The sequence below is a fragment of the Zootermopsis nevadensis genome, unplaced genomic scaffold (genome assembly GCF_977971745.1).
Source record: "Zootermopsis nevadensis isolate Lab colony 2312 unplaced genomic scaffold, Znev_1.0 Znev_ptg000061l, whole genome shotgun sequence".
NCBI classification, from domain to species: domain Eukaryota; kingdom Metazoa; phylum Arthropoda; class Insecta; order Blattodea; family Termopsidae; genus Zootermopsis; species Zootermopsis nevadensis.
This window is the reverse complement of record NW_028259192.1, coordinates 4,726,871-4,745,319: the sequence shown is the minus strand read 5'-3', so window position 1 is coordinate 4,745,319 and position 18,449 is coordinate 4,726,871. Positions and strand designations below refer to the sequence as shown.

Sequence of the window (18,449 nt, the reverse complement as noted above, 5' to 3'; positions counted from 1 at the left end):
AAACAGAAATACCTCTTGCACCACAGATGCCTAACAATATAGATGTCGATTATTTCCATTCGATTGGTGTCATTTGAGTGATTTTATTTGATTCTCGCCGTTCCGATGAACTCTATGGGATGATTATTTCGGTTGTTACTGTCTACATCGAACAAATATTCGAAAGTACAAATCACTCTGGGTATTCCTACAAATTGATTATCAACTGTATCTGTTACATTTACTTTTATTTCTCGCATTTATTTTATATTATTAACTCATGGGGTGGGAGAGGAAGAGATGATTTCCCAGCTCTAGTTTTAACTTGCCATATAGCTCTTTTTTAGCATTGGTGATTTGTCCATCATTTTCTGTACTCTTAGTTTCCATTGCCATTTTTTAAAAGAATCATTTGATTTGTACTGCCATAATTCAATATACCTTGATTCACACTTTCTTATTCTCACACATAGACCTATACTAGCCCATGATACTTCTCCTGCTTGCGCCACTGCATGAAACATATATTTTCAGTTCCATATCATCTTAGCTCAGAAAATTGCTCTCATCCGATCAGTAAGGTTAGAATAGGCTACCATAGATTACTATTGCACACCACGGCGCAATACGGACAGAATTATATAATTTCGACAAGTTTTGATTTATTTCGATAAGTTTTGATAAATTTGCAGAGTTTGGGCACGTCTTAACAGATTAGGGCATCTACCGGCAGGACTATACAACTTTCAACATACTTCGACAAGCTGGGTCAGGTTACAGATTCCGAGGACCATGCGCAGTGTCATCATTCCACCTCATGACTTTAAGCGGCCGTGAGGTTGGTACATAGAAATACACAAATAGTCTGCAGAATCGATCTGTGTCATAACACTCATGCAATATTTAATTAATTTTCATCCGACGGACATCACTTGCGTGAGAGGTGGGTTAAGTTACTTTAGAGACACGCAGAAGACTATGGTTTATGCTGTCACCAGCATTCACGTCACGACTTGACCATCCGTCAAGTTTTCATTACTGAGTGTAGGATTTTAAAACGAACTACTTTTCAGAAATCACATATGTTGTAACGTCCTCGACAGATTCTATGAGAATCCGAACAAACACATATCTTATTATATTATATATTATTATATTATATCGCAGAAGTGTAACACAGTTTGTAGCTGTTCCATGATTCAGAAACTCAGGAGCGGTGTTTTAATTAGACACATACGACATAATTTCCCCCCTCCCCCAAAAAATCCACAAAAATCAGTTTAGCACACAATCGAAGATCACCGGAAATAGCCATCATTGATGCCAACTTCATCGCGCATTAGCAGGCGATCATTAGCAATATCGTCCTCAGCATATCAGTGGAATGTTGATATCTGTCACGTTTGGTAACAGTTGTTGTTGACCAAAATGTGTGTTAAAGGTCAAAACAGGTTAAGAACCCCTATTCTGCACATTAAACAATAACAAATATTAATATGAACATATGGAGTAATTTAACCTCACATTGCATCAGGCAGTGAAAGCAGTGTGAAGCGAATATGGACAGAAGGGCAGATAAGACATTTAAGTTTCAGTAATAAAGTCCACAAAACTTTGAGAACTCTAGAAGCTTGGTTATTCAGTATTCAGGTATATTAATCGTTAAATATAACAGATACTTCCTCTTTCTAGTATTAAACATTCTAAGGATACATAAATATTTGAAGCTCTGTTCACAACACTTATTTGAGTGGCACCCATGTATTATGTTTTTCTGTCACTTCTGGAATTTTAACAATTTGCTCAGGTTCATTGTAAATGTTAGACGTATGCTATAACATGAGCCTGCAGGAGCAGTTTGCAAGCAGAAGTGGCCATATTCATAAACAACTGCCATGGTTACATTTGGTGTTGAGTGTAAGATTTGAGGTTTTCACAGTGGTGAGTATGAAGATTTCTGTCTTCTGGGTTGTTACACTGTGTAATCTGGTCGATGTTTACCAACATTTCAGAGGTCATACTGCCTCCATCATCAGGGCAATGAATGTGCCCTGATGACAGAGGCAGTATGACCTCTGAAATGTTGGTAAACATCGACCAGACTACACAGTGTAACAACCCAGAAGACATAAATCTCCTTGGTGTTGAATGGTACAAAGTAGTGGAAGACAGTCACAAGTGAAAAACATTTTGTTCAAGATTGAAACAAAACTTTCTGGTTCTTTTGATATTTTCAAACCATCAATTACAACAGATGGTGAATACATAAAACATATACTCTAGAGCAGTGGTATTCAACATTTTTTGTTCGCATACCCCCAGATATAATTTCTCTTCAACTTTGTACCCCCAAAGTTGTTGGTGTATAATTCAAGTTATACATAGTACATAATCTACATCTAAAATAAATTAAACAAATTACATTACTGATTATTCAGTGTTTATCATAAAATAATATATATATTTTTTTAAATTTCACATACCACATAAGATGTCTTCGCTTACCCCAGGTTGATACCACTGCTCTGGAGTATGGTCTATATTGTGGAGAATAAAGATCAGACCATTTTCTGTGAAAACTGTAGGCAGAATTTAAATAGACACTATTTACCCCTGTGTGCTTTATCACTGACTTTCAAACAACAAGGTTCTTCTTTGTTTTATTTGTTTATTTATTTTTTACTTTTTTGGCTCAGAATAACAATTATGAAACAAGGAAATCTTGTAACATCAACAACTAGTTTACCAAATTTCTTCTAAATATATGAATAACTGTATAAATAACAAGTAACTTGATAAGAAGTTTATCACTTCTGTATAACCACCTTCAGTCGTATAATGCAACCGGCAACATTTATTTACGGGCTTCTGGAATGGGAGCAGTTATCAAGTCCATTATCAGATAAAATCAGAGCAATGAGAAATGTTTAGAATATGGATGTTCAGTTTCAAAGAATCTTCCTCAGTGCTTCAGATACTACTACTACTACTACTATGGCGTAACAGCCCAAAATCGAGCCCTAGCCTCCTCTATCTTCTTCCTCCAATCCTCTCTATCCAACGCTATCCTTCTCCAAGCTGCTGTTCCAAGGAGATTTCTGGAGTCAGTCGTCACTGCATCCAGCCATCTACCTTTAGGTCTTCCCACTGGCCTTCTCCCATATATTGTTCCTTCCAATATTTTTTTGGGTATCCTATACTCTTCCATCCTGTAGACATGTCCAGCCCATTCCAACCTTCTCAGTTTAATGTGAGTTACTATATCATCACTTTTATATAGTCTATATAGCTCATGATTGTAGCGTACTATGTGAAAATTAGCTAACAGGGAATTGGTATCTTTAGGGCCTAAGTTGGTCATATTTCTACCTAAATATAGTATGCAATTACAAAGCTAGTCTCCTAAAAATCTTCAGACATTTGCAACTAAAAGTAAGACTTTACACACTAAATTCATAACTAAAGATATCAAGGGATATTAAAATGGAATGGAATTTCATAACTTTTATACAGAAAGGTTCCCAGAACCATCTTATTTAGATAACAGTTAACATTTCTTACAGACACTGTTATACAATTCTTGGGAACAACATTTCCAAGTCACATTTTTTATAAATGCCACTTTCAGAATACTTCCCCCAGAGAATGAGCCAAGTCTCGCTTTCAGTCAAGAATTTGTCATTTATCTGTCATTCAGCAGTGGAACTACAGAAATAATATTTCTGTCTGCCATTTGATGGTGCTAGTTTCACTGCACTGCAGTTTGTGTTAATATCTTAGTGGAGAAGTCTGTTGGAAACAACACTAAAACACAATGCTAAGTGTTGCCATCAGTTGCACTTTTTGCCATTAATTACTGGTGTTGGTGAATGTGCCAGTGCTTGATCTGTTGTCTTCACATAAGCTTCTGACATGACATTCCATGTTTTTTCCATCAGCATTTCAAGATCATTTTTTGTCATTCCAGCTGTTGGTATTGGTGGTAGAATGTTGATAATACTATAACCTGTTAATAAACAGAAAATAATTTGTACTTATTTTAAATAATCATTATCATCACCTGCAAAATAAGTAAACTACTCAAACACAAGTTATAATTACATATGCTGTTACATCAAATTAACATTCTCAAATTTTCACTTTTAAAACAGACTCACATCTAATTTTTCTCGAGAATTACCAAATGCTACTTTTCACTAAAGTTTAAGGTTCCCAATCACATACAGAAGACTGGAATGCTAAGAATAAAGGCCATAATGGAAATAGGATACACATGATCTGCAGGTAAAAGATTGAAGATGTTCCTTCACTTCTGGGTCTCTCACTCTGTCAATGAATACATAGTCAGTGCAACAAGGGTCTGGTGCACTGACTTCTCAATGGTTAATAAAATATTCTCGGGCAATCAGCTGCGTTAGCTGGTTACCGGAGTAAGCCGACGTTTCGGGAACAAACTCTGTCCCCATCTTCAGGGTTCTGATGTGACTAGATCCTTGGAGGGTGCCTGTGTAACTGCCTGCTCGGGACCAGGCCCAAGGAGCTAGGGGGCGGAGTCAAGCGCTCAGTTTGTTTGGCTCTGCTTATTTCCTGACGTTCCCCCAACATTCCTGAGCATGTTCGTCACCGGATACCATGCTCGGTTCAAGACTAAACCTCCGTCTCTATTAAAGTTGTCAGGATGCAGCCGGATCTCTATGGCTTCCTTTGCAAGTCGGTCCATGTATCCAGTTGCTTTTTCTAGCATCGTGGTGTTGTTGAAGTTGATGTTATGACCTGTTTCGATGCTGTGTTCCGCCACCGCAGACTTGTCTCGTTGGCCAAGACGTATGTGTCTCATATGCTCTTTGCATCTCGTGTCAATGGTTCTGCCAGTCTACCCAACATATACTTTGCAGGGAATGCAGTATATACCGGGATTCTCAGACCCAATTTGTCCTTGACGGATCCAAGCATATGTATACTCTTCCTGGCTGGTCAGTTTATGTCAATTCTAATACTTAACAAGTTTATTTATATACATACCTGAGTTAAACAACTTTTTACGGTCATCAAGGAAATTGTACCTTGACACTATAATTGGCTGGATTGGGGTCTGTGATGCAATAGCAACATGGAAAGCTCCCTTCTTGAAGGGCAAGAGTGTTGCACTGCCATTACGAGTTCCCTCAGGAAACATACATAGACGGGCCTGAAAATGAATATGTAACCCTTTTGTCAGTGCTTTGCAAAACCAGTATATTTTCAGTGGACTATTAAATTAAAATAGCAATTCTGTATAGTGGCAGCATCAACAATAAGCACTGAAATACAATATTCCATAGCAGCTGACAACACATTTCATGTTATTAATAAGTGGCAACATATTTTGATTTTAACATTGTCTTTATGCCACAAATATCTAAGTGACAAAAAAATATTGAGATGCATTTGCATGAAAGTGTTACATTGTAGGATTTGAGGTTTTCACGGCGGTGAGTCTGAAGATGGCTGTCTTCTGGGTTGTTGCACTGGGTAGTCTGGTAGAAGTTTACTCATCGCCCTGATGATGGAGGCAGCAAGGACCTCTGAAACGTCAGTAAATTTATACCAGACTATATGGCGCAACAACCCAGAAGACCGCCATCTTCAGTTACATTGTACTTGTACACCCATATGTTTGGGATTTCAATAAAGTATTTATTTTTTAATTTATAAAATTGCATCATAATGGACTTATCAAAATAAAGTAAAGTTTCAGAAAATTCTGATTGTTTCTCAAGAACCAAATGGGTAAAAAGACAAAGATCCTGAGAACTGACAATGGCAAGGAATATGTGAAAAAGAGATTTCAAGATAACCTGAAAGTGAAAGGCATCAGACAACAGATGACATTGTCCTGCACTACAAAAGAAAATGGGGCTGCTTAATGCGTCCAGAGGACTGTTGCTGAGACTGCTCAGAGTGTGGTGTAAGATGCAGGACTAGGCAAGAAATACTGAGCAGAGGCAGTAAATGTGTTCATTTTCCCAAAAAATTGAGAGCAATGAGAGCATCATCTGTGGTAAAGGCACTTGATGAATCCTGCTGAAGCCATGCATAGGATTATTCTTCTTCTTCTTCTGTGAGCTCAATCACAAATTCTGATATTAGTCTCTCATATCTATCAGAATTAATTGTTTGCACACAGGATGCCAGAAGCCAACTTCTACATTAACAAGAGAAACTTGGATTAACAGGAATCCAGCACAAACTATTATTTGAGGAAATATGCCCATACAAATGAAAATAATTTTCATAAAAAAGTCAAATGAGGGGGTCATGAACTGACTGTAAGAACCAGTTGCAGAAGCTAATTCTGCTGGTTGGCTCACACGGTTGCAAAGGATGAGCTAAAGTCATCTTATACAGTCAAAGTTTAAGTAATTTCATTGCTTTGGCTGCCAACAATTTCAAGATGCTGGTCTGTTTTGTTTTTAGTCCAGTAGACCTGACATTCTTAATAAGTAGTGCTTGCAACTGTGCTCCCAGGCAATTTATAACAAAGTTTTCTTGGATATTTTGTTGTCGAATCACAATTCACACATGGGTCATATAGAATAACATTCTGTTCAACAATACATCACACCATATCCACACACATAACAATAACCAGTACTTAACACTATATTAGACACACCTGCACTATTGTGTGAATAATTAAATGTTGCTGTTAGTGCTGGGTGGTAACTCATGCAGTTCCTGCCTGGAACCAGGAAATTACAGGTATGTGTAATTGTGTCAGCAAACACATTGTATTACTGCTATTACCTTATATTTCTATGGTTAAAAATCTTAGTATATATTTTATAACATATTTAAAAAATAGTTATCACAGTTTCCAGCATATCTCATTCTTCTTCTTTATTACGCCATCTACAAGAGGTTGGCAGCGTATTATGAACAGGATCCTTCCATCCTTTTCTCGGACTGGGACCTGTTCATATACGTTCTTGGCAGATGATCCAAAAGTGGTTTGCCATTGCCTTCTTCTGTGTGTGAATCGAGTAATTGTTGGGATGCCATGGAGAAACCGGGGAAGCCCCCGGGGGAAAACTCCGTGTTGCCTAGACCACGGCCTTGCCCAACACAAGTTATAAATTCGGGCACCGCCAGGAATCGAACCCGGGACCCCAGGATTACAAGGCCAGCGTTATAACTGCTAGACCACCATGGCGGTCATATCTTATTAAATGGTGACAATTATGGCAGTTTCTAATTCCTCTGGAATATATCCATATTTCCAGTGGATATTCTTTAGAAGTATACAGATATAGAATTCAACACTGCCAATAACTTCATTATCTCTTTCCACAATCCCAATTTGCTCCATAGGGACAGAATGCAAGAACAGAAATACCTAGTATAAGCCTACCTTATTTTTGCGTATGATATCCCCTGTGCTGTTGATAGTGTTCTGTGCCTTTTCCACATTCAGTCTGTCAATGAAGATGGTCCCCCAGAGCCAACAAGCCAATCCAAATGGCCACAGATAGAAAATTTCCTTCTTGGAGATAACTGTACATCGCTCCATTACCGGCCATATTTCAGCCAGAACTGTACACATAGATATGGTATTATCAGAATAAGCACTTAATTGGAGAACCATATGGGTACAAAGCAAATAATTTCACAACTCAATAGTTTCATTATTAAAATCTGCCCAGTGGATCTACTTAAAGAAAATGACAATTCAGTATGGTGATGGCTATATAAAAGGTTAGAAATGGGTGGAAAGATTCAGAGTGGAGCAGAGGAGGACTGGTGATGTGCATTCTGGTGATCAGTGACTAACATGTTCAGGTTAACCCTTTGAAGCTGAAGCCCTTTCAAATAATATTAAGAGATTCAGCCCTACCTCAAAGAAAAAACTTCATTACTAAAGAACAATTGGTTAATGCTGTTTACTGAAACAATCACTGTTTATTTTGAGAGTCATACCAAATCCATTAATACACTGTGCAGACAGAATGCAAATGTACTGACTTTTAAGGCAGTTGGTACATATAGTTACCACTGGGCTTTAAAGGGTTAAGGAAATGACTGATCAGTACATCCAGTCTAACCAGCATTAACGAAACTGCACCAGAGCATTAGTCATAGAAATAAGTGGTGCAAGAATGTTTCAAGGTCATATAACAGCTGGTCATTTGGATATAACTCTCATAGAGAACAAACAAACCAGAAAACTCACCAAGAATATCCAAAGCACTCTGGTGATTGATAAGCACCACACAACCTGAATCCTGAACAATGTTTTCTTGTCCTTTCATCTCAAATTTAATACCCAGCAATTTGGACAAATGTCGTTCGCTCCATGCTGGAAGACTGAAATAAATAGCAAATATTCGTACAAATCAATATAAATCATAGCTCATAGCACTTCTGACCAACTCTACTCAAATCCACATTTACTTTTGCTGTCAAAGGAAAGGCTAGTATGCAGGTTTGTTGAATTGTGTGATCATTAGGGCTTGAAGATGATATGCAAAACTAAAAGTTCATCTGGTTGGTTCACAAAGCTTTAAAAGATTATTAATAATTTAACCACTGTATTGTTGAATTATTTTAATCACAATAATTCTTTGCATCTGAAATATAAATGATAAGATGCATTTTTTAAGGTTTCAAATTGTTATCTATGTATTGTGTTAATTGAAAATAGGTTTAAAATTTGTACATTTCACTAAAATGGCAGTGGATAAACCATACAGGGTATTTCTAAAGAGATGACAAAGTTTTAATTGCATATAATTACATTATTACAATGTAAGCATAAATTAATTTTGTGTCTGAGTTCAGTGGTCTGAGGAGATTGATAATCATGTAAAAATAATTTCAATGTGTGCACCATTCGCATCCAAGACCATCTGCCACTCGTCAGATAACATAATCTTCGTGAACCAAACAAATAATTGCCATTTTAAGAATTAAAAATGTTTAGATAATTAAATAAACTTGTTTCACATGTTGAGTGATGGGCGTATGCACCCGAAACATGTAGTCATTGGAAGTGCAGGTGGCAGGGCATAACTGAACATGTGAACTTTGTTGTGCGATGATAGACAAATGATATATAATAACGGTTTCTAATATTTCACATTAAGCTACAATATAATATAAAGCCATCACCAAATTACATGTTTCAAGGTCACAGTCATAGAACATTGCAACATGAAGAGTGGAGCCCAGGCGACTTAAGAAAGCTTAGAATCAGCAACATAGCAAAGCCAGAAATGCTGTAATCATGTCTTAGGGCCTCTGGGGGTGAAGTCCTTTTGTGACTTTGAAGCAGACAATCTGTTGATGTGTGGTCTGAAGCTTTTATAGTGGCTTATAGTTTTAAAATCTTCTTCTCGGACTATAAGCCGTCTCCGAACTGACATGGCTGATAACCCGAGAAAATGTTATTAATTTAGTGATGGCTACTGCATTGAGACTTAAGGACTTGTTAAGAAATCATAAAATTTTGTTACTTCATGTGACTATGTAGCATGAATCCAAAACCATAAAAGGAAAGAACAAAACATAACTCACAGAGCATTCCTGTAGCTTCTTGGTCGCCACAGCATAAGAGGAATGAATACTGTGGCAGACCCAAGGGATGCAATGATGAACACAGCAAACTTGAAATAGTAGCGGAACACATTGCTCACGTGGTATAGAAACACAAGCAGCAAGATGGCAGCAGCAAACAGCTCTGTCACACCCCCGCCACTCAGCATTGTCATGGCAACTAACAGTTCTCAAGTCTGCAACAACCAAATATCTGGTATGAGGCAAATGTGCAGATAGTTTATTAATCAGGGACAAGTTAAATCATCGTAGGTTTATATTTAGGTTTATCAGACTATTGTCAGGATCTAAATGGATCTTGTACCAGAAGATCTTCATTTTATCTCATTCAACTATTAAAACTTCAGATTATTTATGATTAATACATAATGTATACATACTTGCTTGAAATTTGATTACAGTGTTGCCCCAAAAAATATGTAAAAACTGGTTTTTGACTGACTGGATTTGAATGACCAGAGTTTATTGGAATCTTTGGCAATTTTGAGGGCTACCTCATGATTTTTAATTGAAGATTTCTGTCTTCTGGGTTGTTGCGCTGTGTAGTCTGGTCGATATTAACCAACGTTTCGGAGGTCATACTGCCTCCATCATCAGGGCGATGAATATGAAGATTTCTGTCTTCTGGGTTGTTGCGCTGTGTAGTCTGGTAGATATTTACCACCGTTTCAGAGGTCATACTGCCTCCGTCATCAGGGCGATGAGTATGAAGATTTCTGTCTTCTGGGTTGTTGCACTGTGTAGTCTGGTAGATATTTACCACCGTTTCGGAGGTCATACTGCCTCCATCATCAGGGCGATGAATATGAAGATTTCTGTCTTCTGGGTTGTTGCGCTGTGTAGTCTGGTAGATATTTACCACCGTTTCGGAGGTCATACTGCCTCCGTCATCAGGGCGATGAGTATGAAGATTTCTGTCTTCTGGGTTGTTGCACTGTGTAGTCTGGTAGATACGTATTTACCAACGTTTCGGAGGTCATACTGCCTCCGTCATCAGGGCGATTATTTTTAATTGTTTATAAATATGAGTCTTATTAAATTACACAGTGCAGATAAATACATTCCAAAGCAATGTACATCATTCCCACATGACTAACATTTGTCCCTTTACCATACACAAGGATCATCACATATGTGATGGTGTTGTTATCCAATTTTGCATTCTTTGAGCACAGTGTCATGCAAAAGAGGCTGGCCCATCCTCTTAACCTCCACTACCCAATTATTTAATAACTGTGAAAACCACACGCGTGATGTAGCCACATATGACGACCAGTAACATTCCAAAGAATTTTGGAAAATATAATAAAATTAGCATGTAGTTACAGATGCAGGATTTTTCACCCTTTTTATGAATATTTAAGTTATTCTGAGAAAGTATCTCTGTAACTAATTACACTTACATGACCGTTGGAAACCGATTCCCAACTTTCCTTTTATAGGTACGTTATCTATCAATTTATAGTAAGGTTATTTATTAGTCAAAATTGTAACTGTAATTAAAGGCAAATGATTTAATGTTATGTATCGATAACAGTTGAGCACTGTGGTCAGGTAGTCGATTTATCAATGATTTATTGGATAGCGATCCTTTGTAACTCATATATACAAATATATCAGTGGTGGTACTCCAGAAATTTTGAATTATTTTTGGGAAGTTACCAGCTCATGTGAGATTAAATGATGTTCAGAAGAAAGGTAAACAATTTTCACAACGATTTTCAACCCGAATTTATATTAACATAGACAACAAATTTAGCTTTGAGTTTTAAATATAATTTTTCATAACGAGAGTTTATTATAAAGATTCCAAAGCAGTAGGTAGGATATATAACACGACTAAAACCACGGTGACTGTGTTAAGCTTTGAAGTTTTATCAAACCTAATGTCAAATATGCACTTAAAATACGTTCTTCCCAACACCTGTATTCTGGGGTGATGGGCCGAATAGTATTGTAAAAATGTTCCGACTTATTAAAGGTGCTTACGGAGGAAATAAGCAGCTCTAGAACTTCGACCGGTGTCTACGGGATTGCACGGCGTCACCGTGGGAACCAAAATCCCACAAATTCCTCGCGTCTGTTCACACGCTAAACCATGTTATATTGCAGTTCATTTTTCGATTACAACTTGCATGACCTTGTAACATTATTGGCACAAGATTTGTAAGACGATGAGAAATGCAGGCTTTATGAGTGTTGTCCACTTATTTTATAGCACGTAACGCAGAACTCTATAATTGTCAATCTTCATCACATCGACAAAAGAATTCAAACCTCGTCTGACTTGCCTTAGGGTTACAATTTCTTTTTAAGAACCCATGTTCCACTTTTTAAAAACTCTCAGTAGGCCTACATTTCATCACGTACAATTACTACCCAAACTCTGATTTAATTAAAATATTTTACAATTATAATAAGCGTAAACATGAACTATATTTACAGAGGAAGTGAAAATGAAATTACCAGTTGAAAAGTATTGGTTAATAATTATACAGATAAATACAACTAGGAGATATATTTTGGAAAGAGATTTTTTGGTTACATCTGCCGGCTTGAGTTTATCACAATGATGATAACGCTGTAATTAAAGCTGAAATTAAATACCTCAGACAGGCCTTGTCAACATTAATGTGTGCACAGAACACATTTTATGGCTAAGAGATTGAGGGAAATGCATAATGAATGAGAAGCCTTCATCAGAACACTACTAGAGGTATCAAATCGAGGAGAACGACACGCGAAACATGTAGCACGCACGGGAGGATAAGTAAATTGTCGTCAGAAACACGACAGAAAGAAACTAGTGAGACGTAGACATAGAGAGGAGAATAATATTAAATGGATTTTAAAGAAATTTTATATAAGATTGTGGACTGAATCCAACTACCTCAAAACAAGTTCCTGTGAACACGACAAATCTCGGCGTTCCGTGAAAGACGGAATATCTGGATTACCTTAGTAATGAAACCTATTATATTTATGAATAAAAACCCTGCTCCGTGGAGCTGGACATGCACAGCATCGAAGGAAACCTGTAGTGTGTACGGCAATCACTGTCAGACAGCATACCTCGTGGTCCAGCCGACTGCGAATCGATAAGAAGGGATCGAGATGTCGCGCGCCACCTCTCCGCGTCTGCTCCAAAAGCGACGGTGACAGTGACCACATTCGAGACGGTTCAATATCGATTTCACGTCGAAAGAAGTTTCCTTAGCAATTTTAACAAAGAAAACAGCATCTCTGCCATATTTTCTTTATTCTATACGTCGTTTTATCAATCGAAAGCATTATTTTTGAATATCAGAGCATAGTCCTACAAGGTGACTCACAATACATTAAGTTTTAACACGTTTCTCCTTTTCATAAATTCCGAATACCGAAAGTGAAGGCAGCAGTGAGGTGCACGAAAGCAGTTTTAAATACATTCCGGAATATATACGACTCATTTCGAGGGAATACAAATATTAATATGTCTCTTTCCTGGTTTGTTGTTCGGCGTAGTCTTATAGATAGTGACCTAAATATCAGTCGACCTCACCGCCTCGTCATTAGGGTGAGCTCCTTTGAACGTCAGTCGTTATCTATCAGACTACATGGGGCAACATCCGAGAAGACAGCTCTTAGTTCTGTCAGTATTGGTAAAGAGCTCAAGTATAACAGGATTTTCTGCTATCTTAAATACAGTATAGTTCTATCGTTCACAACTAGTGTTAAAGTAAACTGGAAAAGATTTCGGTGAGATGGTAACTGCTTTCTTCCGGAATCAATCATAACCAACACAAATGCAATACAAAAAAAATCAGAAATACACACAATAATATATTATTGGCGAATGCTTTTGACCTAGCTAGTAGACCGCTGTAAGACCACTCGAATTGGATGAATAGCACACAAATGTTTTCTCTTCTCAATGGTATATTTCAACCTCGAGTTATTTCTCAAAAAAATTTAATAATGAAAAGTATTTATGAAGATTTCTGTCTTCTGCCCTGATGACGGAGGCAGTATGACCTCCGAAACGTTGGTAAACATCGACCAGACTACACAGCGCAACAACCCAGAAGACAGAAATCTTCATACTCATCGCCCTGATGATGGAGGCAGTATGACCTCTGAAACGTTGGTTAATATCGACCAGACTACACAGCGCAACAACCCAGAAGACAGAAATCTTCATACTCATCGCCCTGATGATGGAGGCAGTATGACCTCCGAAACGTTGGTAAACATCTACCATACTACACGGCGCGACAACCCAGAAGACAGAAATCTTCATACTCTGATGATGGAGGCAGTATGACCTCCGAAACGTTGGTAAACATCTACCATACTACACGGCGCAACAGCCCAGAAGACAGAAATCTTCATACTCTGATGATGGAGGCAGTATGACCTCTGAAACGTTGGTTAACATCGACCAGACTACACAGCGCAACAACCCAGAAGACAGAAATCTTCATACTCTGATGATGGAGGCAGTATGACCTCTGAAACGTTGGTAAACATCGACCAGACTACACAGCGCAACAACCCAGAAGATAGAAATCTTCATACTCTGATGATGGAGGCAGTATGACCTCTGAAACGTTGGTAAACATCTACCATACTACACGGCGCAACAACCCAGAAGACAGAAATCTTCATACTCTGATGATGGAGGCAGTATGACCTCCGAAACGTTGGTAAACATCTACCATACTACACGGCGCAACAGCCCAGAAGACAGAAATCTTCATACTCTGATGATCGAGGCAGTATGACCTGTGAAACGTTGGTAAACAAATACCAGACTACACAGCGCAACAACCCAGAAGACAGAAATATTCATACTCAGCGTTGTAAAAACCTCAAATCTTACAAAAGTATTTATGCATTTCGCAAAGACACTAGTTTTCCTCGCCTGTTGAGAGAGGAGTCAACCCATTTACAATTAAGAGTGTATAAAATTCAAGTGTAAAAGACACAAAGCTATTGTTGCAAAGTACTAATGTAAAACCTTGTTTATCCTTTGATTTTACATGCACTGATAACGTGTGCCCCTCATGTGAATTGCGTCTTCTGCAGAAGATACAATGAACATAAGAATAACAAAGTGTTGTCGAATGTTTTCACGTTTCCTGCTGAACTACGAAGTCATCTTGAAACGAGTCATTCGGAATGTTCAACCAAGGAAATAAGTAGAAACTTCAGATTCTTACAAACTATCAAACTTGACGACGGAAGTTTCAAAAACCAACAATGAAAATGCAAACGAGACTTCCTATGGGGCGAGATGCCGCAACACTGTTACAACAGAACCTCATGCAATCTGCTTGAACTAACGAAATAGCCTTGATAACATTAAATTATCGAATAACACCACCATCGTATATAAGATTATCAGCTGACAGAACGACTTCAGTCACGCGATGGACATTAATTGCAGACAGACAATTCAAAAGACGTTTCAGGACTGCGTGTTATTTGTGTTTATTCGAAATTGTGACCATAATAAAATCCAGGAAGAGCGAATAGGCATTGCTGATGCATACGAGGTGCGATCGGAAAGTTTCAAGACTGCGCGTATAAAAACCCGCACAATTATCTCAGGTATTAAATTCATCCATCACCCTCGAAGTAGTTCCCCTGGGAGTGAACACAACGATCCCAGCGCCGCTGCCAAGCCTGGAAGAGGTTCGGCCATTTTTAAAACGTGAATGCCACACAAAAGTTTGTGCACGACCCATTGCGGACTCCCCAAATGCTTGCTTTAGCATTTCATAGGTTTCCGTAGCCGTTTTGGCGAGTCTTTGGCAAAATTTGATGCACACGCCATTCCGAAATCGCAGGAGGGTCGGTGTAATGCACTACCAAAACGCCCGTAACTAAGAAACAAATGCTAATTCGATGATGCCGGCTGGCACACTGATTCACTATGAATGTAGGCCGCACCCCCTAGCGGCAGAAGCTCGTACTACATCCGGTTCGCCCTCTATTGACACAGTCTTGAAACTTTCCGATCGCACCTCGTACAGACAAGACTCTCAAGGGGAAAATTGCTTGTAATAATTTTCGAACTTCGATTAGAAATGTCAGCGTTCTAAGTGTAGCATTATTTTATATCTCATGTTGTTTAAATAATTATCTCATAGTTGCAGATTTTTGTATGCTTGGCACATTTTCACGAAGGATAAATGAACCAGATCTCCATATTCTCCACAGAAAACCATCAATGTAGAAGGCAGAACGTCGAACTCTGAAAGTAAGTTGTAGGAAGCAGTCGGAATGACGTCATCCATCATTTGAATGTCTTGGGGTTAAAATTTCTGAACTACTTCAATTATGCGTTGTGGGTAACAAATCCGTTTTTCTCTTTTGTTACGGAAAAGAAAACGAGTGACTTCAGAATTACTTGAGTCTGGTACACATTACCTCTATTTCACATTGAAATAATAATTTGTTGAACTTAATTCTGATGGTCTCATTCGAAGAATATCCAGAAGTGTCAAAATCTGCAAGTGTTTAAACTTCTCCATTTTCAAACATCATGCCTGTGTGAAGTTTGAGTTTCGATACGCGAGGCCACAAAATAAGATATTGCTAACAAACCCGATATTACACCCGACATAAGTAACTAATCTCTACGAAACTCCAAATAATTATAAATTGTTGATATTATGGCTCGCACGGTAATCAAATTACAATAAATTTTACTTCAGAACAAAGAACTTTTTGTTCGATTACGCTACGGGGCACCGTGTTTTGTTGACGTCGTACGGGTCTTGATTCATCACAGCCAGTTCAATATACGCGTTGTTTTTATTAATTTATTTATTATTTATTTAGTGTTCTGTCTGACGACAGGTCCATATGAACAGGATCCTTCCATCCTTTTCTCGGACTGGGACCTGTTCATATACGTTCTTGGCAGATGATCCAGAAGTGGTTTGCCATTGCCTTCTTCTGTGTGTGAATAGGATGCCACGGATAAACCGGGGAAGCCCCGGAGCAAAACTCCGTGTTGCCTAGACCACGGGCCTTGCCCAACACAAGTTATAAATTCGGGCAGCGCCGGGAATCGAACCCGAGACCCCAGGATTACAAGGCCAGCGTTCTAACCGCTAGACCACCGTGGCCATCATTTATTTATTTAGTGTTCTGTCTGACGACAGGTCCATATGAACAGGATCCTTCCATCCTTTTCTCGGACTGGGACCTGTTCATATACGTTCTTGGCAGATGATCCAGAAGTGGTTTGCCATTGCCTTCTCCTGTGTGTGAATGGAGTAATTATTGGGATGCCACGGAGAAACCGGGGAAGCCCCCGGAGGAAAACTCCGCGTTGCCTTGACCACGGCCTTGCCCAACACAAGTTATAAATTCGGGCACCGCCGGGAATCGAACCCGAGACCCCCAGGATTACAAGGCCAGCGTTCTAACCGCTAGACCACCGTGGCGGTTCTTATTAATTTGGGGCTCCATAAACTTTCTGAAGACCCGAAAAAGACTCCGCGATGGGAACTGTTTCGGAAATAACGGCTTGGATAATTCCAAAAATTTTCTCAATTTTTCCAGTTCATCTGACAGGATTTCAGATACGACTCATATGTGCCCACTGGCTCGTAACACACGCCATATCATGTGGGTCGTCTCTGAATTCATGTGATCCATGATAGTATTCACGTCATAGGTTATTCTTGCAATTATGACGTCATGGAATTGTTGTTGCTTAGGTCTTTATTGAATTAACGTGGCCTCAGGTCAATATTCCTCACCCTCTACCAACAACCTTTGGTAGATTTTGCGCCAATGTAGTCGGACATTAAAATTATGTGCAAAAATTTAAATCCTCGGATCAAATTATTACGCGACAATAAAATTAAAAATTAATCCGGATCTCCGAATTCTGCGAAAGAATCGAAGGCAGGTAGACGAGCCCCCCAAAAAAGTGTTTTTCGCTCAAATTAGAGCGTGGATAACACCTAATAACATACAACAATATCTGATTCAACAGTTGTAACATGGTGTATAGAATTTAGTGGAATATTCATTTGGTCTTATCCCCCATTATTTCATCAAACCAAATTCACCTCCCCCCACCCCGTGGCTATACGAGATTCGCCACTGCTTAATATAAATCTTTCACACTCCATGTGGTAAGTGTTATACATTCTATGCTCTTAATATTTTACTGATAGAGCTACAGTCATTGTCACCAGCAAGTAGTTCATTTATTAACATTATATTAACTCTCATGTGTTTACAGCTGAAAACGAAAAACAACAAAGAATTACTGGCATTGTATCATGACGCTGGTTTACGCGCAGAATTTAGGGTGATACTGGAATTGATATTGGGCAAATTAGTTGGGAGGGTGTGGATTGGATTCACGCAGCTCAGCATAGGGTCCAAGGCTATTCCTAGAGCAGTTGTATTCAACCTTCTTTGTTCGTGTACCCCCAGATATAATTTCTCTTCAACTTTGCTAGTGTATAATTCGAGTTATACATAGTATATAATCTACATCTAAAATAAATTAAATAAATTACATTACTGATTATTCAGCGTTTATCATAAAATAATATATTTTTTTAAATTTCACGTGCCCCGTAAGATGTCTTTGCGTACCCCTGGTTGAATACCACTGATTTATACCAGTGGTATTCAACCTTTTTTGTTCGCGTACCCCCAGATATAATTTCTCTTCAACTTTGTACCCCCAAAGTTGTTGGTGTATAATTCAAGTTATACATAGTATATAATCTACATCTAAAATAAATTAAATAAATTACATTACTGATTATTCAGCGTTTATCATAAACAATATTTTTTTTTAAATTTCACGTATCCCCTAAGATGTCTTCGCGTACCCCCGGGGGTACGCGTACCCCAGGTTG

General features: G+C 38.4%; 1 protein-coding gene and 1 long non-coding RNA gene across 3 annotated transcripts in view; one reads left to right on the top strand and one right to left on the bottom strand.

The window, feature by feature from the left end:
- LOC147871152 (uncharacterized) overlaps nt 1-18,449 on the top strand; it is a 299,440-nt gene that overhangs the window by 207,622 nt on the left and 73,369 nt on the right. The gene's annotated exons all lie outside the window — the stretch shown is intronic.
- LOC110834320 (1-acyl-sn-glycerol-3-phosphate acyltransferase beta) overlaps nt 2,628-18,449 on the bottom strand; it is a 31,704-nt gene continuing 15,882 nt past the window's right edge. For both annotated transcript variants that reach the window (XM_022073346.2, XM_022073347.2), the window contains exons 2-6: nt 9,532-9,746; nt 8,189-8,322; nt 7,370-7,551; nt 5,002-5,167; nt 2,628-3,985 (exon numbers count right to left, since the gene is read on the bottom strand). In XM_022073346.2, coding sequence (XP_021929038.1) covers nt 3,810-3,985; nt 5,002-5,167; nt 7,370-7,551; nt 8,189-8,322; nt 9,532-9,725 — 852 coding nt within the window. In that variant the 5' untranslated portion in view covers nt 9,726-9,746 and the 3' untranslated portion in view covers nt 2,628-3,809. The remainder of the gene's footprint in view (nt 3,986-5,001; nt 5,168-7,369; nt 7,552-8,188; nt 8,323-9,531; nt 9,747-18,449) is intronic.